This window comes from Neomonachus schauinslandi, chromosome 8 (assembly GCF_002201575.2).
Source record: "Neomonachus schauinslandi chromosome 8, ASM220157v2, whole genome shotgun sequence".
NCBI classification, from domain to species: Eukaryota; Metazoa; Chordata; class Mammalia; order Carnivora; family Phocidae; genus Neomonachus; species Neomonachus schauinslandi.
The window spans coordinates 2,982,891-2,998,105 of NC_058410.1; the positions used below are offsets into that span (position 1 = coordinate 2,982,891).

A 15,215-nucleotide genomic window follows, 5' to 3' on the forward strand; every position below is an offset into this window, starting at 1 on the left:
GGAACAGGACATTTTAAAAGTTCTACAGTATCTTTTTTCAAAATGCTGGAAGTGCTGCCACAAGGGAAGGACTCCTACATCCCTGTATGATGTTCCTCTCCTAAGAAGCTCTCTGGGAACCAAGCCTCATTCACCAAAAGTGGGAATAAGGGGTGGTGGTTTGTGCAGAGTTCCTGACACAGGATGGAGGCTCCCATCTGGAGGGTGGGCTGGGCCTGCAGAAAGGACCAGTCTCCAGCTCCCGTGGCCCACTCCCCCAGCGGGGAGACCTCTGTCTCCCTGACCCAGGCTCTCCTCTCTGGCCTGGTCTTTGCCTCGTTTATTCTTGCTTTCCTGAGATCAGGGGAAGTGAGGGAGGCAGGGGGAGGGGGCAGGGGCTGATTTCAGGTGTGGGGACCATGGTCCCAGGGGAAGCAGCCTGGGAGCCAAGGCCTCCTCCTGAGCAGGAACACTAGACAGCCCTTAGCACTAGGCTTGGGGACCATTCAAAACAGTGAAATCATCAACAAAAGGTGCGCCTGGGTGGCTCAGTTGGTTCAATGTCCAACTCTTTGGGGAGTCTGCTTGAGATTCTCTCTCCTTCTGTCCCTCCCCCACTCATGCTCTCTCTCTCATAAATAAATAAATAAATAAATAAAATCTTTAAAAAAGAGAAGTCTTAAAAAAAGAAATCAACAAAAAGCACAAAGATGTGAAAAACATGACACTAAATAGGCCACAAAAATGGCACTTATTTATGGTATGAACTGAAATGAGAAGGCAGAGCATCACCTTGCTCCCTCTTAGCGGGGACCATGTGCCCCAGATGATTCAAATTTTATGCTGTTCTGCACCTGTCCTTCAGTTACCATGATCACACTTGCAAGTATTGATTTAGAGGTTACAAATGAACTTTGGCAATTAGGCGAATTTGCAAATAGGGAACCCGTGAAAAATGAGGATCCATTGCAGCAATTTTTTTATTCAATCCTTATAACAACGCTGCAAGGTAGGAATTGCTATCACCTTCATTTTCACACATGAGAAAGTGAAATAGTGTGGGTTGCCTGCTCAAAATCCCAGAGTTACAAAGTGGGGGAGCCAGGACTCTAACTCAGGCAGTCTGGCTTCAGAGCCTAGATTCCACGATTGTACTGTTTGCATTGGGGGTCACACCCCCCATACACTTTGTGCAGTATTTTTAAGGAAACTAAGCCTGGCTCAGGAGGTACAAGAAATGAAAAAACCCAAACCACATTCTTAAATGTTCAGTATTATCTTCCAAGTAAAATGTCTTATACCCAAGTACAGGTTGAAACATAGGAAATTGTCCTTTTTAGGTTAAAAGTGGTTAGACATTGTCAGTTTTACATGGTTCAATCTCATATATCCTTGGAAAGCTTTCTGTCCATTACCAGAGATATCCATTTGTTTCCTCTTTTTGCATATGGAAAGCTAAAGTTACTATAGTTCAAAAGGAAGTCTTTACAGAAGGTATAGATGTATTTACTCTTTTATTAGTTAGAAGCATAGAGATTTATTTATTTTTTTTAAAAGATTTTATTTATTTATTTGATGGAGAGAGAATGAGAGAGAGAGCACATGAGAGGGGGCAGGGTCAGAGGGAGAAGCAGACTCCCTGCCGAGCAGGGAGCCCGATGCGGGACTCGATCCAGGGACTCCAGGATCATGACCTGAGCCGAAGGCAGTCGCTTAGCCAACTGAGCCACCCAAGCACCCCAATAGAGATTTATCTTATAGCACATGTTTATCATCTATTTTCTGATCTTTTAAAATTAAGGACAAAAAGATAAGATCTCACACTTTAGTATAAATAGGCCAAATATAAGTATTTTCTGCCCAAAAGATGCTGAACATTGGACTGCTTTATTTGAGCAAGTGTATGATCTGCTTTTTTAGGGTCTTTATAATACCTGTATTTATCTGAGATGAGATAATACTGAAGGCATTATGATGGATAATAAAAGTCCCTGGGGATCACCTTTTAATTGTCAGATTTTAGGAATCTGGGTGATGTAACAAAACAAAATAACAGACATTTTCATTATGATCTTACCAAACTCAAAAGCAAAACCTATCACGTGATGACCTTAGAGTAGTATATTTATGGAAAGCTCCAAGATACTCTGAAATTCATATTGTACAGGTAGCCCTAATTTTTAATCTCTCTTTAAAATATCCATGGTGGGTAATAAGGAAAAAAAATGCTTCTTCCCCATGAGCTAGTGTTCATTCACCCTGGAGCAACCAGAGAACAGTAGACAGTTTTTTGAAGGTTTGCAGTGTTTATGCAAAACTGGAAAGATGGGTTGGATTAGTTATTCCTCTAGTAAGTAGGGTTTCACTCTTTCAAATTCCTAGTTGGAAGATAAACTGAGTCAGTGAGTACACTCACAAGTAAAACAGAGTAAGGCAGCCTCCTGCTATTTCGCCTGAGATCAGGTGCAGTATATCTATTCTCATTTAACCATTGAAGTAGGTGTTATGTCTTGAGGCGATTAGACTGGGAAGAGCTGGTTCCCAGTGCCACATGGTGAGTGGCAGGGCTGAAATCAGAACACAGAACCATCTGCCCCAAAGTCTGCCCTTCCCCCACTGACTCCTTGCAAATGAAGACATTTTGAAAACTTCACTTGTAGTAAGGAGATGTCCAGTTTAGAACCGAAACCCTACCTGTCAGTGTTCCCAAACTGGCCCCAGTATTCTTCTGGTGTCAGGCCTGCACAACGCATTTGTTGCCCTGCATGTCGGGTCTGCAGCACTGGATGTTGGTCTGAAGTACTGGACCTTGGTCTGCAGTACTGGAGGCTGGGTCTGCAGGACTGGAGGCCGGGGCTGCAGGACTGGATGCTGGAGCTGAAGTACTGGGTGTCAGGCCTGCAGTACTGGATGCAGGGGCTGTAGTACTGGATGCAGCGGCTGCAGTACTGGAGGCCGGGGCTGCAGTACTGGGTGTCATGGCTGCAGTACTGGGTGTCAGGCCTGCAGCCCCGGGCGCCGGGGCTGCAGTGGGGGGCTCAGGTCTGGAGCACTGGCCCTGGATCTGCGGCACCGAGCGCGGAGTTCACGCGTGAAGACCCGCGTTCGTCCTATGGCCATAGCTGTGCGTCTCAACTCCAGGTGATGGGAAGCAGCGACCGCGGCAGACGGAGCTCAAGCCCCAGGGCCCGCAAGCGCAGCGCCCTCTGGCGCAGACTCCCGGCCCGGCCCGGCCCGCGGGACCCCGGCGCGCAGGCGCGCGCTGCTGGGAACCGCCGGAAGCGGCGGCCCGGATGTCCGGTCACGTGGGGCTCCGGGTTCCGGGTTCTCGGAGAGCTTAGGGGTCCGGCGAGAGGGGCCGCTAGTGCGGCGGGGAGCAGGGCCATGGAGAAGCTGCGGCGGGTCCTGAACGGCCAGGACGACGAGGAGCAGGGCCTGACCGCGCAGGTAGCAGGCCGCGGCGGGGACGGGCTGGGCGGGGGCCGGTCTGCCCGCCTCCCGGGAAGAATCTGGGGAGCTTTCCGGGGTTTCGTGGGGTCTGCAGAAGCCTTAAGTCCCACCCCACACCCCGGCCGCGGAGCCCAGTGTTCTGCGCTGCGCTGGGCTCTGCAGCCGGGCTGGGCAGCGCCGGCAGGTGGGCAGCTGCTTTGTCCTGCGAGCTGCGGGAAGCCGAGTCCTGAGCTTCGTTGCATGGGTTTGCCCCTGGAGGAGAATGAGGTGCCGCGAGTGGGTGTCTCTTTTGGAAATAGGGCCACCGGAGGGGGGGTGAAGGAGGGTTAGTTCCTTCATTACCACCCGAGAGGGGGGTGAACTCGATGAAGGTTACTTCCTCTGGTGGAAGAATTAAAAATAGCCGAGGAGCAGGAACTGCTCTCTGTCTCTGGCGTGTGCGTGCTGACAAGTCCTTCTCTGCCTGCCCCAGAAGTGGAACGCTTGGAACCGAATATGCTGCAGAAGGGTCTTTCGTTTGTCCCTTTCCTTGCCCAACTCCCTCCGCGGTCCTATTTATTCAGCCCTTCTTGCGGCCAAGACGCTAGGCCAGTCTGTGAGGGTCCAGAGACTACGAGGCAGCGTCTGCTTTCGTTGGACCCGTAACCAGTTGGGCAGATGATGATGGTCACACGGGAACCCACTAATAGGACGGTGAGAGGTGTCAGTGGGGCAGTAATGGCCCCCGACTCACTCACTCAATCTGTGTTGTGCTGTACGGTGCAGGATCCATAGCCGCGTGTGGCCACTTAGGTTTAAACTAGTAGAAATTAAAGAAGATGTAAAATTCTTTTCTTAGCCACACCAGCCACATTTCGGGTGTTCGGCAGGCACGTGTGTTAGTGGTTGCTGCTCGGGACGGTACTGAGTGGGACATTTCATTACAGGAAGTTCTGTTGGACGGAGCTGTTCTGGACCTTGGGACCGTGAGGGTGATAGTGTCGCTTTTCTTGAGCCCGCAGTCTAGAGGGGAGAAAGATGTTGGGAGTGTTTGCTTGGGCATGTGGGTGGCCAGCTCGTGCGGGCTGATGGGAGGAGGGGGGAGAGAGCATGCAGCACAGCTCCCCACATGCTGAGTTGGGAGCACGAGAGGATTCTGTCCTCACTGAAATAGGAAGTAAGGTTGCCAGTTGGAAGTTTGGGGGCGGTGAGTGTTGAGGTTCAGGAAGAAGGTGCGAATAGGCAAATGAATGGACAGGGAGCAACGGTGGGACTGTCGGCGGCACAAAGGCCCCCCTTGTGGGTAATGGTCCTGACATTGAGGTGGGAGCCAGATTCAGCAGCAGGAGTGCAGGGCAGGGCTGGCAGAGTTGGATGTAACCAGGGTTTGGATGCTGCCCAATGAACACATCAGAGGCGCAGAGGGCAAAGAAGTTGAGGATGTACGCAGGACTGATTATAGGCGGGCAGCAGGGGTGGGGGGTGTGAAGGGGGAGTGAGTGGTGACATCGGTGGGCTGGGTAACTAGGGATGCTGGAGGGTAGGAGGTGGTGGTTGGAAAGGGGGTTACTTGAAATTGAGATCGTGGAAAGATTTGAGATGATGGCACATTTATTACTGTAGATAAGGGGCTTGGTGGTTGATGTAAGGTGCAGAGATCATTGGAGGAGAGAGGGCGAGGAACCAGGAGTCCTAAGAGAGTTTTGGAAGGCTTGCTTACTCCAGTGATGGAATCACCAACAGTTAAGACAGGAGTGGAGGGATGATAGTGAGCCCCACGCAAAGTCCTTAGAAGAGCAAGAGGTGTGGCATGGGGGTGACCCCAGGATGGTCATGACATCAGTGAGGAGGTGCGTTCACCTAGCCCACTTCCCGTCCCCAGTGGTCAGGATGCGTGGGCCTGAGGAGATAGGCCCCGCTTGGAGAGTGCAGGGGAGACCAGAGTGCAGAGAGCAGGAGGGGGGGGACCTGGCAGGGCAGAGGGTGAGGATGTGGGGAGCTTGCTGATGGTGTCTAGGGGGATGTCCTGGGAGTGTGGCAGGACGCACGTGGGGTGTGGGTTGGAGGACTGGATGGGATTGGCTCAGGGTAGACTGGGGAGGTGGCGAGATAGGGGGGTGCCTCTGAGATCTGGGACTGCCCCACCATCCTGCTGAGGGGATTTAGAGGCCAGGCAAGAGGCAGAGTAGCCAGAGTTGTAGGGTCCCTCCTTGTGAGATGTCTGGGAAGATGGAGGGAGGGAGAGATGGAGCCAGGTGTGAGAGGGTCCAGACAGATCACACGGCTTCCTGTAGCACTCGGTATAAGGTCTAAGCTCTGCTCCTGCTCGAGGCGCCTCAGCCCTCTGCACAACCTCCCCACCTCCCCCTGCGGCCCCCTAGGACGACTGTGCTCTGCTCAGCGGCCTGATGGATGCTGGGATGCCCCAATCTGGCTCCTGGGGCTTGCCTACTGGGCCTTAACCTGTGTGGGCTTTTTCTCGCGGGGATCCGACAAGGGTGACAAGGCGGTTTCTGGAGTGTGAGATGAGGACCTAGATCTGGGGGGAGGTTGGTGTCACGGGGAGGAGAGGACTCTCTCCTCTGATGTTGTCCCCACGTCGGTCAGCTCTCTGTCCGATGCACCTCCCCAGAGGCCTGTAGCAAGACTCCCAACGCAGCTGAAGGAGCACCGCCCGCCCTGCCCTCCACCCTTGGAACTGCTTAATTCCTCCCTACAGCACACAGGGCACCTGATGTTCTAGTATGTGGGCGTTTGCTGGTGTGGAGACAGCCACCTTACCACGTTCACAGCTTTGTCACCAGCGTTGAGCTCAGCTGCTGGGCAGTCGGGGTCAGAGTAGCTGATTAAAGCAATGGGCCGGGGCGCCTGGGTGGCTCAGTCTGTTTAGCGTCTGACTTTGGGTCAGGTCGTGATCCTGGGATCCTGGGTTCGAGCCCCGCATCGTGATCCCTGCTCAGCGGGGTTCTGCTTGGGATTTTCCCTCTGCCTGCCACTCCCCCTGCTTGTGTGCTCACTTGCGCTCTCTTTCTCTCAAATAAATAAATAAATAAATAAAATCTTAAAAGAAAGCAGTAGGCTAAAATGACAGAGCGAGTTGTGCCTCGGATTGCTTTCTGTGACAGTAGTAAGAGGCTGGAAGCGAGGGGGGGCTGGCTTCCCTCTGTGCCATATCCCCCGTGGTCTGGGCACCAGGCGGCAGTCTGCTCCCTGTCAAGGGACCCCCAAACACGAGGAGCTGACGTCAGGGAGGAGGGTGTGCAGAGGGCCAGCCCTCAGCAAGGACAAGCACCTGGGAGCGCTCAGTAGTATTTGCTGAGGGAATGAATGAGCAGACGCTGGAGAGTGAAATCAAGTGAGTTTTTTCTTTAAGCTGGAAGAGGCCTAATCATGCATACAGGTTGGTAGGAAGGGCCTCAGGGAGAGCACAGGGGTCACTCTCAAGAGCGGGGAGCAGCCGATACTGCACGTTCCCTGAGAAGGTCGAGGGCTTGGGCTCTAAAGCAGGTGGATTGACCTCCGCCCCTCTGAGGTCATCCGCGGAAAGGAGGAGAAGGTGTTCTTGAGGGGGGCTCGGTAGTTTGGTGGAAGCAAGCAGTGGAGGGCGGGCACATTGGTGGTTCGTGTTTTCTGTGTGAAGGAGGGGAAGCTGTCTGCACAGGAGTGTCAGGGCCACACCCGGAGGTTTGAAATAGCCCGTGGGCAGTGGAGTGAGAAGGGGGGTTGTCTTCATCGCGCCCGTCAATCCACCACGTCAGGTTGCCAGGCAGGCGGCATCAGGGCCCATGGGAAGGTGGTGATGACCTGGTTATGACCTCCCCCCCCCGGTTCTGCCACATGACTGGCCAGAGGAAGAAGAAGCGGGCTTGAGTCATGGTGGCATTTTGCCAGATGGATGCAGCAGAAGGGGAATTTTAAATGTCTTACTGAGCTGATGGAGCATGTCGTTTCTGCAGAGAGAGAAGAAGGACCTGTGGGCTGGATGGGGGACCCAGAGGCTGCAGGGCAGTCCAGGCGCAAGCAGGTGGATCCGTGTGCCACCAGGACGACATCGGGGCCTAAGAGCAGCGGCTTGAAGTTTGGATGTGGAGTGATTTTGGGTGGTTAAGAGTGTCCTGGGTCACTGAGTGGAGTGGGGGGCAAAGGCCATGGAGATGGGGGGGCGAGGAGCAGAGAGGCTGGGCTGCCCATGTGGATGTTGGAATCATCCAAGATTCTGCCAGGATCCAGGGTAGGACCTGTGATCGGGGGTTCCGAGTGAGAGAGCATGACAGGGAGAGCAGTAGGTGACAGAGGGAGGAGGGCCTGCTAGTCTCGGAGGAGGCTAAGGAGCAGCGCACCTGAGACGGTGCGGCCACCATCCCACTCGAGAGCGCCCGTGCGCACCTGTTCCTTGAGCTCGCTGTCGGCTCACCTTTACCTCTGTGTGCGCCACTGCCGTTTTGAAGGAGGCCTTGTAGGAGTGCTGCATTTGTGGTGTTCACTCGCTGAAGGCCCCCCGCGTTCCCACTGTTGGGGCGTTGTAGCCCCGGAGCAAGGCTCAGGCCCAGACAGCTGCCCCTTTGTGATCCGGGGGCTCTCCTCCTGGCTTCTCCATCGCTAGGAGAAAGCAAGTGTCCTCTGGGCTGCGGGTTCATTCTCTCATCTCTAGTGTTGCTGCTGCCGGGAGCATGTTTCCCAACTATTCTTTTTCAATCAGTCGCGTTCTGGTTCCCGGTGGTGCTGTTTTACTGCAGCAGGAGGAATGCACCAGAGAAAGGGGGGTCTCTCCTGCGGACGAGAGGCTTTCTCTTTGCTTCCTCTTCCTTTGTTTTTCTAATTATTTTTATTTATTTATTTTTTAAGATTTTATTTATTTAAATAGAGTGTGAGAGAGAGAGAGAGCACAAGCAGGGGGAGTGACAGGCAGAGGGAGAAGCAGGCTCCCCACCGAGCAAGGAGCCCGACGTGGGGCTCGATCCCACGACCCTGAAATCGTGACCTGAGCCAAAACCAAGAGCTGGACGCTTAATGGATGGAGCCAGCCAGGCGCCCCACTTCCTCTGCCTTTGATAACAAGTAAAGTAATTGTGCCAGGGTCCATGCGTATTTGTTTGCTGAGACAACCTCTAAGAAATCAGTACAGTTGCTGGTTTTGCTGGGCTTCTTCCTGATCATGCTTGGACCAGAAAGTCGCACCTGAATGTTTCTGGGGCAGTGGGTCTGGAGGGTCCGGGCTCCTTCTGGCTCCTTTGTGGAGAACGCAGTGCCAGGTGTTCTTGTGCGTTTTCCCACTTAGGCGTCAGGGAATCTGTGATTTGTTTCCGTGTCCTGGACAGTAGGCAAAGCTCAAGGCAAGTCATTTGCTTGTGGGTTGAATATTCCATATTTACAAATGGAAGTAGCTTGTTTCCTTTTAAAGATCATTACTTGGAAGATGGGAATAAGGGGGGAATACCTGCAATTACATAAATGACCAGGTTGAGAGAAGAGTGAACTGGCTCTTGAAAACCAGCGGCTGAACTTAGGAAGGGGTGGGGGGGAATGTAAATTTGTAAACCGGTCCCCCCCATCACTGCACTCTCCCTGCCCGGTTCCGGTTCCCAGTTCGGCTCCCGTGGGACACTGCTCTGCATGCACCAGCCGCAAGCTGCTTTGCGGTGAGTGGTCTTCAGGTTCGCGGTGCTCTGCGGAGTGGAAACACTGCAGGGGCCTCTTCCTAGTCAGGAAGCATGACATTTGGACGTTTTCATAGGCAGGTCCATTCTTTGTTTAACGTGGAACAGTAGTTTTGCTCTAAACAGGTGACATTGCTGGAAACAAGAATGTGAGTTAAAGCAAATTTTACAAACCATTTAAAATGTGTTAAGTGATATATGTTGCACTTACGATCTTTATTTAGTTATTTTTATCTATTTTTCATGCTGCATAAGGATTCCCAGGTTAATCGGTTGAGGTAAGGAACGTAGTGAAAGGTATTTTTTGTTTTTGCTTCATTCTTGAAAATACATTATAAGCATATGATCTTATTTTTAAGCATCTATGGTAATATAAGTTAGAAATCAAGTTTTGATATAAAATTCTTAATATATATTTCTAGTTTCCTGAAATAGCCATTGCTGATACTTTTTCAGCGTCATTGGAAAATAAGTTCTGAGTGTACTTAGAAATCGGAATGTGTCTGCAGCTGCATCTGGATTACTGTAGAAGGAATGCCTGGTGATTTCCACTCTGCCCACGTGACTTGATTACAGTTTGCATGTAGGAATGCTGTTGCTCTAGCATAAGTGATCATTTAAAAAATGGGTTTTTAGTAATGGTTGAGGAGATACCTAGGGCTCTCCTGAGTTGGTCTTAAATGGACTTTTTATAATAAGTGGAAGTTACGTGTCCAGTGGCAGACACGACGGATGGCTGCCCAGGTCCCCGTTGTGAGGCAGGTGTACGCATCCCCCAGGGGCTCACAGCTGTGCCCTCCTGCACACCCTGGGGGTCCTGCAGGCGCCCCCACTCTGCTGACAGCCCATGGCCAGCTGGCCCCTGCCTCAGGGCGGGACCCACACTGGGGTGCAGTTGACGGCCCAGGCCCAAGCTGAACTCCAGCTGAAACCACATGATCCCCCACCTTCCCTGTCCGCTCCTCTCACTTCCCTCGGGGTTTCTGCTGAGAGCAGTTCATGCAGCAGGACCCCTGTCTCAGGCTCTGCACTTGGGGGGCCTCTGCTGCCTCAGGCAGGGACTGAGGGAGGCATGGTGAGCCCTGTGTGCCCGGGACCCAGCCTCAGTGGTGCTCCACATTTTCTGGTCTCATTTCATCTCCCCCCTATTTTTTTAGTCACTGAGTATTTTATAATACGTATCATACATTCTGTCATTCCATGCGTGTTGGGGTGCATCTGCTGTCCTGCAGGCAAGGGCTGTTAAAACCAGGGGCACAGTGCCGCGGGCATACCTGTCCTCCCGCCGGCAGAGGGAACAGCGGGGCCCCGAGACTGCCCGAGCCCCACGTCGTGCCTACATTTCCCTTCCCAGCCTGGGGTGGGGGTGAGGGGGGGGTCTTACCCTTCTCACATGACCAGATTCAGGGGAAGCTTTGCCCTCCTGCCGCAGGGAGTCAGATTGCTCAAGGCAGCCGGGGGACGTGTTCTGACTCCCCTTCCTTCCTAAGGTCCTGGAGGCCTCGTCCCTCAGCTACGGCACCAGGCTGAAGTGGTTCGTCATCTGCTTCGTGTGCGGCATTTTCTTCTCTATCCTTGTGAGTTACAGCCTTCTGTTGCCTCATGACTTATATTTTAGGCCAGACTAACCCCATTTAGTTCCAGCAAGCAGCCCGCGGTCTGTTTCCAGGGGACATAGTCAGTCACCTGAAATAAAGGGCTAGAGATCAATATAGAGATGCAGAAATTCGTATTTGGGGGGTGGTTTATAGGTTGTGAAAATAATTCTTTTTAAGAAAAATCCATGGGTGTAGAAAGCTGTAGAGTCAGGAATCGAGATATGTTAACTATTTAACTTGCCGCTTATAAAGAATATTAATTTAAGTAGAGTGAGATTTGTGCACATGTGTAGGGACGGTGTATTACAGTTAAGTTATACATACTTACATGCAAAATAGGCAGAAAAGTCCAGTTAGCAAATAACAATGAAAATGAACTCTTTTTAAAACGATGTAGAGACTATACTCGCACATTTTAACTGTACATTATTATATAATCATTCCTATTGTAGCACGTTTATATTTTACGCTATTACAATGGTAAAATGATTTCAAAATATATCCGAACTCAGGGGACCGGATTGCTGTGGCTTCCTGGTGGCATAAAGCTGTTTGCAGTGTTTTATACCTTTGGAAATCTCGCTGCGCTAGCCAGGTGCGTATGGAAGTCGGGCTGCTCCAGGTTTGGTTTGCTGGCACCATCACCAGCCTTTCTTTCCTGGAGGCACTTCCCGAATAGTGTGGCTTCTGGAGCCACAAGATTTATGGTCGTCCAGTAAGTGTTTATTGACCCCTGCTGTGTGCCCGGGGCATCACGGTGTGGGAACGGTAGGAATGGCCAGCCTGTGGGGCACTTGCTGAGTGTTTCTGTCTGTTACCCCAGTGTCTGAGGTGGACACTGTTATCACCCCCACCTTATGGCCGGGGGTTGTAGCACAGAGAGGGTCAGTCAGTGTCCCGTGATGTGCCCAGTAGGGTGACCGGCAGGCTTTCTAGCAGACCGTCCTCCAGAGCCCCGGCTCATGGTGCCGCGCTCGGCTCCCTGCTTGGGAAGCCCTGTCTCAGTGGGGCCAAGGACCGGACTGCCTCCCAGCCAGCCAGGAGATCCTCCGGGAGTGGTGCTGAGCAGAGAGAGGGTGAGGACAGCTAGCCCAGCAGCATCTTGGATTGGGGCGCAGGAATCCCTCTCTGAGGATCTTGGTGCCCGTTTGGGTGTGTTGATGTCTGTTGGATTGGCTGTCAGATGTATGCGTTTTGCATTTGTGTACATTGAGCTTTCAGAGGTGACCTTCTGTCTGCTCAGGAATTTTCTGGATCAGAGGTAGTCAAGTGAACCTGTGTGGCCAAGGCCAAGCTCAACGGGCTTTCCTGGGCTCGTGCCTGCAGAGCTGTCCCTTCAAGCTGGAACAAAGCCCAGCTCAGCAGGTTTAGGTCATGTCACTGTTGGGGGCTTTGCGCTGACCGAGCATTGTTCTAGTCTGTAGCGTGCAGGGGTGAGGGGTAGCAGTGTGTGAATTGGCTCAGATTGGGAACACGTGACCTGTGAATTCGGGACTGCTCCGGCCGTCACGTTCACCTGGAGCTATGAAACAGCACTGCGAATACCTCGTGAGAAGGCATTGGTGTGTCCTAGAACGCTAGATTCACGGTTCCTTTTGGGGCGCCTGGCTGGCCCAGTTGGTAGAGCATGCATTCTTGATCTTGGGGTTATGAGTTCAAGCCCATGTTGGGCCTAGAGCTTAGTTAAAAAAAATAAAGTATTAACGTTTTAGAAGAAGTTTGCTTTTAATGTTAAGGAAAAATATAACTGATTTAGTGAGAGACTTTTATTAGTAAACCAACATAAGGTATCTTTTCTTTAAAGCATTTATGTTTATATAGCCAGACAAGGTAGCAGATCCATCTCTTCATTCTCCTGTTTGTTTCATATAGTACGTACTTTTCTTTTCTTTTCTTTTTTTAAGTACGTGCTTTCTAATGGGACCCGTGAAGCAACTGAAGAAAATGTTTGAAACAACAAGATTGCTTGCAACAATTATTATGCTTGTAAGTAAATAATGAAAATTAAAACTTAGAGAAGTGTTTTTTGCATTATTATCTTACAGATAATTGCCCGCTTTTATATATATACTATTATATTTCTCTTGCTGCATGTAATAATCCTATTCTTAAGGCTGTGTGTTAGAGAATTTAGATGATACGCATTACTTAAATTGACTGACTTGCTCAATCCTGCTTTCTGTTGCATATACCTACCATTGGAGCTCTGAGTATTAACGTGGAGATTAGAGGTGGATGTATGTCATTTCCCAGCCCCATAGAGCACCTCAGAATGGATGGCTGTGTGTGCTCTTTGGAGGGTGGGGCTGGAACACAGGTCTCTTCTGAGGCAGTTCACCTCTTTTCTCAGGGACGCTTGGCTTCATTCACGGAGCCTGTCGTCTGGCTTCTGTCCCTTCCCTGTGTGACTGTTTGTACTCCCAGCAGCATGGCTTCTGAGCCGTGCCTTTCAGGATGCCATTCATCACTTGATGGGTTTTGTGCATGGCTGTCAGGTCATCACTCTTAAATGTAGGATCTATCTTTGAATCGGGGCAGGAGTGGGCTTGTGGTCAGAAAGTTTGTACATCATGCGTTTTGGGTTCTTGGCTGATGTTTTGGGTGTCATGGGCCAAGGAACTGAAGTGTCCCTCTCTCCACTGAGCCCCTTCTTCCTAATTGGCTTGTCTGTGTCTCTTGCAGATTTCTCTTTAAGCACGTTGTTGAACTTAAGGATCAGCATCAGCTAGTATGTCCTTGTAATACTAGGAGGCTTTTAAATACAGCTAAATTGGTTGGATGTGTAGTCAGGAAATGTCCTCAACCGTAATGTGTGTGAATCTTCTCCCACCTCTTTACCAGAGGAAAAAGCCCTTTTTAGCCTAATTTTTTATTTAGGTCCTTATTCAACTTCATCATATTTTATTACCATTTTTCTAATTTTTCCAGTTATTTTGAATTTCCTATATTAACATGTATAGCAGTATATTAATATTCAACTTTGCGTGGGTTACCTAAGCTTATGCTGTTAGACTGTGAGAAGTTTATATTTTGCTAATATTTTATGTAGATTGGCTTTCTTTAGGATATCCTGGAACCCATCTTAGTAATGTACTCTACACAAATAAGCATAAAGTCAAGAAGGCGGTTCAAACATTTAGAAATACATACTGTTTCCCAAGAGAGACCATTAAGTATTTAGAGGACGTAACTTTGGTGATGACCTGAGCCATGGCGTTTCCAGTTGAGTGTTCTGTGTGCTCAGATTTGCTGCTGACGTAAGTTGTGCTTAATCATGACAGTGAAGCAGTGACTGCCACTTACGCAGCATCCTGTCAGTGCTGGCGCCAAACCCAGGCCGTGACAGGTTCTGATCCGCTCGGTAGGCACCGTCCTCATTTTAAAGAGGAGAAAGAGGAAGGCAAGAGCAGACGACTGATTGAATGCTCTGGACGTCAGAGCTGGGGTCTCACGCAGGGTTCTGCCTGCCAGCCTCCTGCTTGTCACTGTTGGCTGTCGCCCGCCCCGCACCTTCACTCCCCTGCCTCCTTGGGGGGACACAGGGACATAAGTGATGATGTCATCTTCCGTGTGAAAATCATTGCAGTAGATTCCTTATGTCAAGTTAAGTAAAGTAGAATTTTCTGGGTGTTCCCGGCTGCACTAAGTATCTGTTGCAGTGTTCTGTTACTGAACGTTAACGTGAGCGCTTCTCAGCACAGCAGTCGTTGGGATGAAGAGCAGGTATCGCGATGAGCACTGAGTCGTGGATGCAAGTGTTGAACCCCTGTCCCGTACACCCGAAACTAATGTAACACGGGACGTCAGTTATACAAGACTTAAAAAAAAAAATTAAAAACAGCTGATATCCTTCCTCAGACATCTTTTCTGTTGATTTATTCAGCGGATTATTTACTAGGTGCTGGTAGTTTGCCAAGGAACAGTGCAGTCCTAGACTTAAGGTGGAGTCCACTTGGCCCAGAGTAAGTAAGTACAGCTCGCGTGGCTGTGTCCTTGAGTCGGTCCTAGAGCTTTATTCGTGCCAGTGAATGCAGGTTGGTTTATGAATCCTTTTAAGCTTTTGGAAGGACTCACATTTGCGATTTTTTCTTTCCTTTCCTATAGTTGTGTTTCATATTTACCTTGTGTGCTGCTCTTTGGGTAAGTTACATCAGCCGTGCCTGCCTCCTACTAACGTGGCCCCTCACCCGCGTCGTCACACCGCCCCAAAGGAGCTCAGAGTCTGGCGTCTAAAACTCCCCAAGCTTGGGTGTCCCTCAGATTGTGTATAGTAGTAACATGAGGTTAGTGGTTAGCCTTGTGACGACTCTGCCCTCCAGAACAGACAGGTGAGTTCAGACCCGCTCTTAGAGCAGAAGGACCAGCTCCTCTAACAACTCCTGGGCTCCGAGAGGCTCTTGCTGGGGGCGTGTTTTCTCTGTCTGCTGTGCTTGCTGGCTGGCCACTCTGTCCCCTCAGGCAGGGGGGTGCCGTGGATGCCGGACTACATTTTGAGTCACAAGATGTTGAAACTGATAAGGAGAAAGGGCAAGAAAACAAACCAAAACAAATG

General features: G+C 50.7%; 1 protein-coding gene across 1 annotated transcript; it reads left to right on the plus strand.

Moving 5' to 3' along the window:
• Nucleotides 1–3,282: 3,282 nt before the first annotated feature.
• SFT2D1 (SFT2 domain containing 1) lies at nt 3,283–14,902 on the plus strand. Its single transcript, XM_044917437.1, has 5 exons — nt 3,283–3,426; nt 10,556–10,642; nt 11,176–11,258; nt 12,568–12,649; nt 14,768–14,902. Exons 1-5 carry the CDS (start codon nt 3,364–3,366, stop codon nt 14,894–14,896), a joined length of 444 nt encoding a protein of 147 aa, XP_044773372.1. The 5' UTR covers nt 3,283–3,363; the 3' UTR covers nt 14,897–14,902.
• Nucleotides 14,903–15,215: the final 313 nt, after the last annotated feature.